At 39.4% G+C, this 14,903-nt stretch overlaps 1 protein-coding gene across 1 annotated transcript in view; it reads left to right on the plus strand.

Annotated features, from left to right (window-relative positions):
• Nucleotides 1–2,416: 2,416 nt before the first annotated feature.
• Nucleotides 2,417–14,903, plus strand: part of LOC139742699 (uncharacterized) — a 63,907-nt gene continuing 51,420 nt past the window's right edge. The window contains exon 1 of the mRNA XM_071653228.1: nucleotides 2,417–2,890. Coding sequence (XP_071509329.1) covers nucleotides 2,702–2,890 — 189 coding nt within the window. The 5' untranslated portion in view covers nucleotides 2,417–2,701. The remainder of the gene's footprint in view (nucleotides 2,891–14,903) is intronic.

The following is a 14,903-nucleotide window of genomic DNA, read 5'->3' on the forward strand; positions in this document are numbered from 1 at the left end:
ATTTTCTAGTCGAGATATATATAATATTTCAGTACGGAGAGATAAACATGTGTTTTATATTGCGTATAAGATTATCCACGAAATGACGCCCGGTGAGTTTATGAAATATATCGTATTTAAAGAATTTTATTATAACTTGAGAAATATATGTAAAAATTTAGAATTACCAAGATCACGTACAAATTTTAAGAAACTGAGTTTATCAAATAGGGGAATTACACGATGGAAATCACCTTCCTGTACATATGAAAAAATAAGTCATTTGCTGGATGTAAGATAAGTGTTTACGTATAAGACAGAAATGGCGTTGATATATGAAACATATTTAATGGATAAAGATATAGATATAATGATGATATTTAGTATTATGTTATGAGTGGACGTGGGGGGAGGGAGAGAGTAAACGTTAAGCGTTTTTTTTTTTGGTACTTTCTTTTTTTGCGTGTATTTCTTTTGTTATTTTAATCAATGTATTGTATTTTTGTTTTGCTTGTTTGATATGTTTGATATGTTTGTTATTGCATAACGTATGATGATGTATATGTGATTCTATCGCGCACGGACCAGCTGAAGAACAGCCAGTGGCTGAAGCAGGTTCCTTTGCTAAAATAAGATAAACTGAACTGAAATTGAAACTGAGACAATACCATTGCATTTATCACAACAGGCATAAAAAAGGAAGAAACAAAAAAGGAAGGAAATGCAGGCGGAGTATTGAAAAAAAAATCTATCTGCTATTTTGTTGTTGTTGTTGTTTTCCGGAGTTAATGTGTATTCTAGATATTAATTTTCAGGTGCAAATTTCTTCACTACTTCCCGGAAAGCAGTAGATGACAGGTTCGAGTCCCACTGGCTCCTTTTTTCCGACATGTTTGTTAATTTAGAAATCAGCAGTTGCGATCTTAATAAATTTAATTTGTAGAGGGAGACAAAGTGAAGAAATTTGCACCTGAACCTTCACCCCTCTGAATAACATCTTTCTTTCTTTCAGATATTAATTGGTTTGATACAAAGTAATATCAAAGCTCCTGATTGCAGGGAATTCGTATCCAGAATAATTACCTCATAATTCAGGGGAATATAATCATACGTGAAATAATAATAAAAATATTCTGTTGACTACGATAATCTCGGCATACTTTTGGTATATTTTGTATCACAGGTAGGTGTGTACGCGTTACACACCCAATTAGTCACACTGCGCTAGTCAGAGTAAGGCACAGTCGCCAAAAAAAGTATATCGATAAAATTCATATGACACTCATGGCCCTGCAATGCTGGCGGATACCAGGAGACATGCGGACTTGTTTTGTCAATTTATAGGCCTAACCTGTCACCACGATACACTGTCCCAATATCATATGTCCAAATAACTCCAGTTTCGTGTTGTGTTGCTTCATAAAAAAAAGAAAGGTCGTTGATTGGCTGGATGTTTATAGAGACCCCCCCCCCCCCTGTTGTGACGCAATGCGTCATTGGTCCATTGAGGGAGCTGTGCTATTACATATTCATAAATGTCGATTGTTTCCGTGGCTTGCATGTGTCTCATCCTGCATCATGATAATGTATTGTGAAACCGGGTCGGGGCTTGTGAGAAGAGGGAAGGGGAGGATTACTGTGGAGAAACTTTCCCGATAGAGACATCACCAGTTTAAGTGCCAGACGATGACTAATTTGATAATGTTTAACCATGTTATTACAGAAATATGTTTGCAAGCTAAGAGAAACGGAGCTAGAGAGAGAAGACTTGAGACGAAAAAATAGAATCCGCACATGACATACGACGAACCCCAAACCGCAAAGGCAAACGATTTCAACCCACCCTTTAGGCCGAGAAATGAAATAAAAATGACAAGTGCGTACCATATCCCCGATGATGTTATGACGCAATGGCAAAAGCATGTCCAAGACTTTGCACCGCCTTCACTAGCATGGAATTCTCGGTCGCTTACTCCACCGATGTGTACCTCCCACAGGGACACAACACGCGGAGTCAGTAACCGCGGTTTCAGAGTTGGGGAAAAAAAAAAACATTAAAAATTATTGCGCCCTCACTTGTCAAAATCTGCCAAACTCACAGAGCTGCAAAAGTCGGAGTCGACCATCGAGAGCTCGGCATGTTTGGTGTGAGCAAAGTTGAGAACATATAACCACACTTGCTCTATTCTGTTGTCAAAACCAACAGACCCGAGGCAGTATTCGGGTGCGTTTGCGTGCTTGTAAGGAGCAGTCAACATTTCACTTGGCAAAGCCTCTTCTCCCGAGACTGGTCTCTGGTCTGTTGCTCCGTTGAGCGAAATCACTGCCAGGAGTCAAGAAAGAGGGCCAGAGAGACGATATTTCCAGGGAGGCTGCGGTGCTCCTGACAGAAACGATAAGACCCGGATACCCACCGATGAGTGTTTGATGTTTTCATTCATATCAAACAGGGATCTGCAGCTCTTCGAACGTGTGATTTTTGAATCTGGACCTAAAGAACTCAGCAAAATCATTCTGAAGAGAGAGCGGGACCTCATTGTTACTACCACACCCCAAGTTTTTTTTTTTCTTATCTGGCCACTTATTCTGGACTTAGCTGCTCATTTGAAGTCGATCTCGTTCAGGGCCTGCAGTGTTTTCCGTTCTGCCCTCAAAGTCTTTGGCTTTTCTTCGTCAGCGGCTCAATCCCCTTCTCTCTTCCCGTGGTGTCCAGGAAGTCACAATGAAGCAGACATCGAGAGTCAAAGCCGTGCTCCTCCTCCATCTCCTCTTCATCTCGACGTGTTCCGGAGGAGCGGGAGAAGGCTCCCGGAGACGTCGACCGTCACACTCACAGCAGCCTAGCGTTACCCACGACACAGACTCCTGCTCTTACGTAATCAAAATACCATCTCCGGAGCAGTCATGTGAGGTGAGTTGGTGTGAAGAGGGGTGTGACCTTGGTGTTAGTGATGAGCGAATGCCTGGCGTTCGAACTTGCGCATTTCAAGAAATCGTTAAGCCAAATGACACATGCAAACACACACATTATTACATATTTTTGCATTGTTAGGTGCATGTTATACACGAATATGGTTTTACATATTATACGCATCGCAGAAAAAAAAAATACTAAAGACCGATACGCGTCATGTTGCGCATTTCAAGAAATCGTTCAGCCAAATGACACATGCAAACACACACATTATTACATATTTTTGCATTGTTAGGTGCATGTTATACACGAATATGGTTTTACATATTATGCGCATCGGAGAAAAAAAAATGCTAAAGACCGATACGCGTCATGATTCGGCACAACGCACAAAAAAAAAAAAGACCGTCTGCCATACAGTGTTCTTGGAGTTTCCGATATTTAGCGATAATTGTATGTCAAAGTCGTTATCCACTGCATGTAAGTACCTCATATTGTTATCTTCGCTCTCGTGCTCGTTTTATACGATTAGCTGCGAAAAGATGATGACGAGAAAATAGAAAACCAAGTTTACATTAAATATGACAAAAAATAATACACTTTTATGTGAAGATGTGCGCCGTACATGTAAACGTAAAAAAAACCAACCATTAATATTGGTTCAATTTTAGTCGTATTAATTTTGTTGTCCATTTCTGTGTCAAATAATGTTGTTTTTCCTCAATGATCTCGTTCAAGTGGGTGCATGGAGGTGCACCACCCTGGTGGGTGTAATCAAAGCCACGCGCTTGTATAAAACGCATTTTAGATGATAACGCTGTCTGTGTCTTATTCATCAGGATCTAATACATGTAGCACGAGCAGTTACATCTTTAAAAGATAAAGATCAAACCGTGAGCATCCAAGTACATGGTCCTCATTGCGTGATCGTCAAACCGTGTTCGACTTTTCGCCCACAAGTTCCACATTCTGCATCCGACTTAAACAAGATGGCAAAGAAACAACGGGTGGCATGTTAAAAATAAAAGTTCAGTTGTGTGTAATAAGCGCTGAAGAGAAAATTGCCTTGAACAGCGAGCCCGCCACCACCCCAGAAGGGTGGATAACTGGTGCTTGCACTTGATCGCGGGGAAAAAGTTGCCGAGTACATGAGTGAGAAAGAAGCCAAAGGTGTGAGGAGATTAGCTGGGGGAGTGAGAATGGGAGCAAATGGGAGCAAGGGGAAGTGGCGCTGACAATCCTGGCACTGGAATTGCGGTTTGGATGGTAGAGATTAGAGTGCCTCTCGTTGACGATTTAATCATATTTTTGGCTTGTGCTGCCATCGTCTGTGAAGGGAGGGTCGCCGCGTACTTCCAGGACGAAAGAACCATCACGTTCAACATGTTCGAAGCTGTAAGGCGGGTCTTGAAGCTTGATTTACACCCAATCCCAATGCCGTCTGAACAGTGGGATGTAAACCGATCCGTTTTCCATGTCATGGCCTCAACATGAGACATTTGCCATGACATGCATCGTTTAAACCTTACCCGTTTGTTTTTTTCTGTGCAGAAGCTTCCAGTGAAGGATCAGCTGTCAAGAATATTAGTCAATTCTCATGTGCAATTAATTGCATTTGAAAAAAAAAAATCCGAAATGTAGGCCCTGCATCCCCAGCACCGACATACCTTGGTGTCTCTATGGAGCATTACATGGATGTCACCCCTCCCCCATGATTACAAAGATGAAATAGGTCGCAGTTGCTTGCAGCTGTATTTCACTCCTTTGTCGTTGAAGGGGCGAGTGTGGTTCAATGAAAACTCGAGCTCTGCGAGAGAACTGTCGAGCAGGTGAACAGGTGATTCATGTGATACGCATAAAATAATATCATTTTAGTGTCATTACTTAAAAAAAAAACCAATAGTTCATTCAGTAAATCAAGGCAGTCCCGCAAACAAATAGGACCTACAAAATTAAAATAGTACAAAATTGCTTCCAACAACATTACAATAACTACACCAGACAGGGTATTTGAAGTCGAATACAGGGGTTAATATACCAAAAATAGGTTATCGGCGTGAAGCAACGCAGTAAAGCACAATTTTTGCCTTGAATTTAGTGGGCCAACGTAATTTGCCTTTTAGAAGAACGAATAATTGCATTTCAGGGCACCTCAATCACTTCAGCAATCTGTAATTTTGTAATCGTGACATTTAAGGACTAACATAGCCCAGTCGCAATCTTCCGTGTTACTTTGGTTGGTCGATATGGAGATGCAATAGACCCGTCGAGCTTTGTGGTAATAGGCTTAAAACAGACGCGAAATTAAATTTATCAAAAATTGGACGGAAAACTAAGGGACCCTTCCATTTCGCGCTTGCCAGAGAAGTGAGTGTAAATTGTTATTATTTTGTAATTCCGGAAGCTATTGTCGTTTACTATGGTAACCACGCAAACGTAAACAAAATTATGATTACTTGTCACGCGCGCCTACGGTTTGTAAGCAGAATTACTCTCACAAACAGTCACCGATGTTTCTCTCCTTCTCTCCCCCTCCCCCTCTCTCCTTTTCTGTCAGTCCTTCTGTTTGTCAGTCTGCTTGGTCGTCTGTTTGTCTGTTTGTCTGTCTGTCTGTCTGTCTGTCTGTCTGCCTGTCGTCAGTCCGTCTATCTATTCATCTCTCTCTCTCTCTCTCTCCTTTGTCTGTCTCTTTTCTATGCTTTCTTTTATGGCGGGAAACACGTCCACACTTTCGCGGGGTTACCTAATGTCACAATTTGTAATATAAGTCTGTTTCTGGCCTGCGGGCTTTAGTGTATCATTATCTCGTCTTCAAGTTCAGTAGTATCTCTTTTGTGTCACTTTATCTAATTTGAGTTGACAGTGTAATTAATCAAAGAAAACGTTGCAGAGAAAGATCTCCTTATGGGCTATACACATAGATAATCCGTCTACAAAGTTAAAGTGGATATTCGTATACACATGAGAACACGTATTCATGGCAGTCTAGCAAAACGGCATTGCTTAAAGGGAGATTCCAAACGATTTTCATAATTTCACATCATGTAGTGCAGGAATGTCGATAGTGCCAGGTATAGATTTGTGGAATTTATTGTGGCCCATGAGTAGATAGACAAATACTCCGAAAAAACCCCAAAACATATTACACTGAAGAAGGATGATGACATAGGAAACTCAAATATTCCGGTAATCAATATGTAATTCCATTACAATACCACTTGCGCAACAACTTCACCTGTATAGACAATGATAGAATTCATGCTTGCATTCTACTTTTGTTCTGGATCCACGAGCACCCAATTCTGCATTCCTTATGGTGAAGCTGCTATGTCATCATCCTTGTTCACTCTCTGTTATGAATTTTGAAATAATCTTATACTTACCCCATCACTATAAATTCTGTAACTCTGTACCCAGTATAACAAATTTATATGTGTTTAAATGCAAAAGTCTGAAAATCATCTGGAGTTTTTGTATTAACCCCAAGACTGCCCAGTGATATTATACATACCCTCATTGTGCCCGTTGAGTGAGTGGGCCCTTTAAGGACTTGTTTCTCGGTGTCTGAACATGTATTGTGACAATATTTATATCACTTTATGTTATCCATGATTATCACGTCATCATAAATAAACCTGTACACATCATCATTAATACAAAATCTCCAGATGATTTTTTTTTCAGACTGAAAGTAAGTTTGATTGGACCATGCATATAGAATTGGAAATACCTGATATTTTTCAACGTTATGAAATCAAAATTGAATAAGTAAACGGAAACTAAGCAATGTATTGTGTTCAAGAGATAGAATAATTGTGTTGCCTTATAATACGCAGGGCAGGCTAATAGTGATATGAGCGCTTCTCTTTCAGAAGGCACTATCAATGTCAGTTATTCCGGCATTGTGAAGTATTCCATTCTATATCTACATCAAAATATGGAAATAATTCTCTGTACTGACATTTTCCAAAAATGTCAGCACAGAGAATTAAGGAATAGAACCAGAGATCAGCCTATTAAGAACGCCTCGTGCAGTTTATATCGATCTAATCATGCCCACACTGCTTGATTGCCTCTGCTAATCAAGTGTCACAGTCGTTCATACATGGTTGTGTCATATTCGCAAGAACTTCAGATAAAAGTTCGAGGGTTACAAAAAACAAACAAATGAGCTGAGATCTGGCCGATCTTATCCAAGGTTTTACACCACCTGGATGAAACTGTAATACATCTGCAACATATGATACATCTACAACATTGGATGAGAGTTCGAGGGTTACAAGAAACAAACAAATGAGCTGAGATCTGGCAGATCTTAGTAAGGCTCTACACCACCTGGATGAAACTACATTGTATAAAACATCTACAACATAATCTCATGTAGACGAAGCATATCGGACGATGCGCTGTGTTAGAGGTTTCTGACGACACCGATTGGTATCTCATGTATGCTAGCTTCTGTCAGGGATATGACTTGGATATAGAAGTTTACTAATACGTGACTGGATGAGTTTCGCGAGGGGCGAAGATGGTATTAAAAACATAGGGGGTCTATGTGATAGATAAAAAAGCTATAGCGTAAACGATATGCCTGGAACGCGTTTTTATATCATCAGGGTGATTTTAATCCATAATGTCCAAAATCCGAAATTCCATGGTGTCATGTATTTCTTTTTTTCCCCGCTGGGTTATGTCTGTGGTTTTATGACAACGTCATCCCTCATTGAATCTGAATAGTTGATGAAAAAAAAAGGAGACTCGACATTCAGAAGAAGCTCTGATCTTAGCAAAAAGTAAACAGGAAATGTAGATAGTTAGATTAATGTGTATAAACGTCTGAATACAGATAAGGTAATAGTTCAGTTTCAAACTGAACTGAAACTGAATAGTTATGTATGATAATACATGCATTTGTGTGTGTATGACGATGATGTTGGCGATTTGTACCACGCATTGAAATCTCAGCATGATTGGTTGGTTCGTCGGCACTAACCAACTCAAAGCAGTGCGGGGTTATCGCTCTACCAGAAAGAGAATAATGTTATAGATGAGCTTCGAGCACAATTTTAACAATTTCGTGCCTGGGCGGATGGCAAAGTCGCCGGTAATTCAAGTGGAGTGTTAAGTCACTTACCGTAACTTTGGCTCCCGCCCGAGACTGACGGGCACAGCATACTAAAAATTCCATATCTCTACGCACCACCAATCAATGTGAGGAAGATCGGGTAATCAGGGGATTGTGGGAAGGTGTGACGCCATTACAGATGACGCAGAAAGTAAACGCGCGCCATGCACAGATTGAATTTATTCGAACACACACACATGATTTTATCTTCCCGTAATTCCTCGTTCAAATTTTGATCAATGATTTAAAAATCATATTCACGCAGTGACATATTTACACCAAAATGAAAAGTAAAAAAAAAAAAAAAAAAAAAAAAAAAAAAAAAAAAAAAAAAAAAAAAAAAAAAAAAAAAAACCTGGTACGTTCTTTCCACCCATTGATCTTATTGTCATATCATGTACAACGAAAGCATACAATAATGCAAGAAAAAGGTATAGATTCACGCAACAATATAATATAAATACTTCTTGATTCATATCGATCAACTTATAGGTATATTCATTAATGATTTAAGTTGCATCGAGGAGGTAACTAGTTAGCTGCATGATCACATAATGCCTTCGTGCGCGCACAAAAAGTATTGCATGAAGACATATTTCACAGCCTTCGTGTATATAACATTTACTGTTGAGTCATTTGATCAAGGAGAACCCTTTTTTTTGGCATACTCGTACCCATTTTGTCAAGATTTAGTTAGTTTGTGTGATCAAAATATGCAGTAAGTTCATTCTGTGTACTTTGTGTGTGCTGCATAAACAGACTGACCTGTCCACATCGCCTCCACCTGCATACATACACAGGGAAAGAGAGAGAAAAGAGAGAGAAGGGGGGGGGGGGGTGGGAGAAGGCAAGAGAGAAGGAGAAACGAGGGTAGGTGAAGTTCCCACATTCAGACAAAAAAAAAAGAAGAGAGAAAAAATAGACAAGCGATGTTGAATGTATGAGAAATAATGTTTAGAATACATGTTTAAAAAAGAGATCAACTAACAAAAATCATGATGAATTATTGGAAATAATGCTGTCATACCGTAAGGATAAATACCTCATTCTTCCGAGGAAAAACCCAACAGTGAGTCTCATATTTTAAATGATGGGTCAGTAAAAGAACAAACAAATCCATAGTATATATATCATTTCCAAGTAGATACTTCACATAAAAACACCCTGAATACGTGTTAGTGTGTTTTTTTTTCTTTCCCTTGTGCAAAGCAGCAGCAGCAACAGCAACTAACTCCAACCGATCGCAGATTTTATAGACCAACTCGTTCAATGATCGGCAGTCATTTATAATGACTGTAGTCGGTATCCTTTGATCTCATTGACTGTGGTATAGCTGATATTGTTGACTGCACATTCAGATTGTGCGAAGCTTTCACATTCAATATTCTATCTTCCACCCATTTTCCGATTCGAGACGTGCTTACCAGATACGTGCCAGAATAGGCGAGAAATTCTGTTTTCGAGCAAGCTTTTTCTAACAAACTTGTCAAAGTTATAGAATTGAGATAATCGGTATGGCGCCATTTCAAAGTATTGTGATGTGTCTGTCTCTCTAGTGCCATCATGTGAAATCTTGATAAATCACAAAATCCAATTAAACTCACATCATATCACCAAATGGCGTAAGTCTAAATTCATTGTGGGTAATATATTAAATATCTTTTCCTCGAGTGACTTTTGAGCGTTAGAGACAGCGAAATCTGGTATGATCCTGATTCCTGAGGCCTACGAACTGCACCTATTACAGTGTTTCTATCGTTCGAAGAAGAAAAGTGATTATCCTTTTCATTTCGCTGTTATAATGAGCCCTCTACGGCATGTACGGCTCAGTCTCAACGTTGTCGTGCGAGACGAAAATAACGTAATCACTAATAGTGTGAGAACACTTCCTTTATGAACAGCAAATTTACCACTGCCTGGAAATCCCTGATTTTCTTGCATCTGTTTTTTTTTTTTCTTTCAAGGAACTGAATCATCATTTTTCGATGCCGTGTATGATTTACATAATGATTGTTCTTTTCTGTGATTGAACTACTGTTGCGTCGAGAATTTAGAGTGAAGGAGTAGCCAATGACTTTGTAAAAAAAATCGTATTCGAGGAGATGAAGTAATCTCAGCTGTCCTAATTTTACATTCCCGACATACAATAACAAAAAGCTTTACGGCTAACTTCACCCGACTATTCAAAGGGGTGGTATAGTTTTAGCCGTTCCACTATCACGATTTGGACCCCGATCTGTCCCGATCTAGCAGATCGGGAGAGAGCGGCAAAAGCGTACGGGGATCGGAAGCATCGTAGCAGCAGCGTGTGGAGGTCGGGGTTGGAGCGGGCAGTTTTTCAGATCGGGAAGAAATTTTGAACCGGTTCAAAATTTCTTCCCGATCTCCCCGATCAAAATTGACATATTTTCAATCGTACGGCAAGCGGGGAGAGCGTAGTGACAGCGTAAACGCAGCGGGGAGAGCGTAATGACGGCGTAAACGCAGCGGGATGAGCGTAACAAGGTCTTTCTGAGCGTAGTAATATCGGCACAAGAACGGGAAGTAATTTTAGCTGTAATTTTCGAAGAAGAAGAAGAGATGAAGAAAAAGAAGAGAAGAAAGCAGCGAAGCAGCTACCCAAAAGGCGAAGAAAGAGAGACTGCACGTGATGCTGAAAGAGGAGGAAGAGGACATAGCAGAATTTTGAAGAATATGAAATCATCTACAACGGGAGGAAGACGGACTATAAAAGCAAGGACATCAAGAAAAATCCTTTGAAAAATCAGCACGTCTTTGTTTATACAATGCATTGCTGCAAAAGAACCGTGAGTTGAGGAGGCTCTTCAAGTTCAAGTTCAAGTTGATTTATTTCACTTCCAACAAACAAATAATAAAAAATACAAAGAAACGCTCATATACACAGACGTCATGAAATCAGTACCACAATCATTGTAAAAGAGATGCAGGCAAATTATCAACAGAGATACAAATGACAGTTACGTCACTGTGGTAAATGCATACAAAATATTGCTGGAAATGGAGGGGACTGCTAAAAAGCAGAGCTTGTAGTATTAGAATGCAGTCCCCTCATAGAGAAAAATATATAATTGCAAAAAACAACAACGACAAATTTCCCTAAGCGGTAGCAAAAAAAAAAGACAGACAGAGTAATACACACATACATGCACACATATCACGGACGCACATTAACAAACACATGGCGGCTCTCTTGTAAGAAAAAAAATGATGAGAGGATAGAAAGATATAGTAGTGAAGAAGGTAGTAAGTCCGAGGTGGACAAGGGGGGGGGGGGGGGGGGGGGGGGGGAGAGGGGAGATAAGAGGAAAATGGTGGGTCATAACCAGGGCACTGGAGGCACAGAAGCACGGGCTCGCTGATGAAGAAAGAGTAGTGAGAATAACGAAGCAACAACAACTTTGAAAATCAAAAGTAAAAAAAGAAGAATGAATCTTCGAGGTCCACAGTATATTTCTTCGGTTCTGCATGCTAATAAGTTGACTGACTGCTGACCCACAGTTGAATCGGGGTACATCGGGGCACATCGGGCACTTTTCAGCTCTCTGAACGGGGTAACAGCTTGATAAGATCGTATAGATCGTTCAGAGCGTAGATACAGCGTGCATTGATCGGATAACATCGGCAACATCGCACTAACAGCGTAGCTACATCGTTCTAAAGCGTACCGGCAGCGGCAGATATCGCAATGTCTTTGAGATGGGGCTTCAGGTTTCCAACTATTCTTTTTTGCAAGATAATTAGAAACCGCTCATGAAATAATATGAAAATCTAAAGGAATTCAAAGTTTATTTCATGAAAATTCACTGGTTTTGAAATGGCTGAGATATCCAAAACAAAAGAGTTCCTAATAAAAAATGCATGGGACCCATATCTTATTTGGACCACTTTGTTTTACTTTACGGTTTTCTAATATCTCAACTATTTCAATTTGATTTTGACCAAATAAACTTTGAATACCTCTTAAAATCGCATGTCCTATAATATTTCATAAGTGGTTTCTAATGATCTAGCAAAAAAAAAAAAAAAAAAAAAAAGGGTGAAGGCAATACTCAAAACCCTGTGCCCTTACTTTGTTCTCGAAGAACGCAGAGAAATTGATTGAACATCATTTTATTTTTTAAAGTCATGTACGGCTGCTACTAAAGAAAGCCAGATGTGGGAACTCCAGTTTCTTTCCCCTCTCCCGGGGGTGGGGGTGGGGATGGGGAAAGGAAATGGAGATCTTGTGGGGTAGTGAAGGAGGCTGGGGCATGTAGCTTTTGACACTCCGTCTACTTATTTATATCTGCAGTATAAATATCCCAGTGGTTTTTTTCACTTATCTATTTACTATTTTTGGGAGGGGGGGGGGAAGGTGAGGTGGTGGTTACGGGAAAATGGTGGTAAAGGGGGAAGGGATAGTGAATGGGAAGGGGTGGTTAAGGATAGGACGATGTGTATGCTCCTTCCCGGATCTTTACTAAAGGATGGAGGCTATTATACAACTCTCTGCGAGGACTGGATTTTCGAGTAAAGATCTGTGCTCTCACCGCTGACGTGTCTGCCGTTTGTTCAGCCTCCATTTTCATCATTGAAATGGAGTGATGTATTACCATCAGAAATGTACGTTACCCAGCCTTTTTTTCCCCATCACGATAATAGTGCAATGACCCATGCATGGCAGACATAATTTTCAAGTTCCGTTCATTATACTGCTTTCGCGGATGCTGCGAGTCTTTTATTTCCCCAACAATTGCGAACGATTTCGCCTTCCTCTGAAAGTGTATCAGGAGTCCAGACTTCTCAAATTTGGCGATTATATATATATGTATATTTGATTGTTATCATTACCTTTATTATTATTGTTATTATTATTATTATTATTATTATTATCATTATTATTATTATTATCATTATCATTACTATCATTATTATGATTATTATTATTACTTGTGGGAGGGTGGCAGTTATCTTATTGTTTATCAGGAAACTATATTACGAGAAAAACACATGCTAGGAAATGAGATGAAAAGTTCAATTAAAGGTCAAGAAAAACTTTATCTTTTGATAATTTCATCATCATTTTGGAGCTAAAAGTTTATTCAACAAAAACAACAACAAAAGAGCAACGATACTCAATGAGGATTTAGGCCTATATCATGGAAGAGAAAAACGAAGAATGGGGTGGAATGATTAAAGTGACCGAATGAACACCCTTGCCATAATGTTCAGCTCCCTTAAGGCGTCAGAATTAGATGACAAATTTTACTTTGTTTCTGAAGCAATTATTTTCTAGCAAATTCGTCAGAGATGATGGACACACATGTCCTGTTTGTTCCCGCTGTGTCTTTGTATAATGTAATGACTCGTGCCTTACAAAATGTAATTTAGGAAGCAGTTCTTTTTCGTTCGATTCGTCACTATAAATACGGATGTTTTGATAAATGCTGAGGCCAAAAACATCTCGTAACAATTAAGGCTTCGCTCTCACAAGCATGACTCGTTTCCCCATTATGTGATAAAAATGCATTTTTTTTTGTTGCTTGAATTATTTGCACACCAAAACAAATTCACCAACAGATCTTCATATCCATGTAAACTTTTATGCCTAAGGAAAGAGAGGGCAAAATATAATTTTGACGTGAAATGAAGGATATCCAGACTCAGAAGATATTATCTTATCTACATGTATGTAAAAGTGGACATCAACTGTACTTGAATGAATTTTTTCCCCTTTACTTTGGCATCCCACTGGTAGTAGTCGAGTTACGCCTAGTTTCATTACGTTAATGGTCGTAGCATACTCAAAGAGGCTTAGAACGCCCGCTTAGCTGCCGCGATATAGATTTGAAAAGAAACAGGTCATCATGTCTCATCAGTTTTGTCTAAGTACTCTCCTTTAGAGTGACCGTGACCATAAGAGTTCTCCTAGTTAGCATCAATTAGGACACCAGGCAGCAGGAACTCTAGCCAGCGTGGCATCACCTTGACGACCCAATCAAGTACTTCGCGGAGGAGGGGGACACTGAACTCTGTATAGAGCGCCCGCATGGCAACCCTCATGACTGATGTAATGAATGTCGAATATCCTCGTGCGTTTTGGAAACAACCAATACCTTTTTTGTTACCTTGTTAAACCCTGCCTTGAGTAAGAAGAAAGACATTTCTGTGGACAGGTTTCATTCTGTATCCTTTGATTACGGTTTGCTCATTGTTTTAAGGTAGAATAAGCACTTTTCTTTCCATCGAGCAATGATTCGTTGTATACCATACAACCCAATGTTGTTAGATTATCAAAATCCTCTAAATCTCAATTTATAGCAGACACTTGAAATATTGACAAGATATTTTAGAGCATTCATGTCAATGTTTGTCTCGAAATAGGCAATATTTGTATCTTTCTGATTTTGTGCAGATCTAATGTATTTCCATTGAATGTTATATCAAACGATACTTTTTTTTATCTTGTGTGGTATTTCATGCCATATCAAGACATTTCAATAAGAATAGAAGGGAAATGAAAATCAGAAGAGTTTCTGGTAAAGTGAATAGGTCTTCTATTGATGTTGGCTATAACTCGACAACCTAACAGCTTTATACAGATACAGAGAACTCACAAAATCCAACAAACCAGAAAAAAACAAAGAACTGACGGTCTCCAGGCCCATTTTCGTCACGTCTTCATTCAATACCATCATTTCTCAATTTAGCGTTGTCCGGAGAAGCTTACTGCTATTGGTCAAATTGTTCTTCATTCATTCGTTTTTGGTCAATTAGATTAAAAATCAATCATTCCAATACCTCAACTGTCTTCTGTGTGTCTCTGCTGCTAGGCGAGATGAGATTGCTCGAATCAACTTCGTCTTTTTTTTCAAACATTAACTT

Source organism: Diadema antillarum, unplaced genomic scaffold (assembly GCF_040938485.1).
Source record: "Diadema antillarum isolate AM-2024a unplaced genomic scaffold, OU_Dant_1.0 seq00001014_RagTag, whole genome shotgun sequence".
Lineage (NCBI taxonomy): Eukaryota > Metazoa > Echinodermata > Echinoidea > Diadematoida > Diadematidae > Diadema > Diadema antillarum.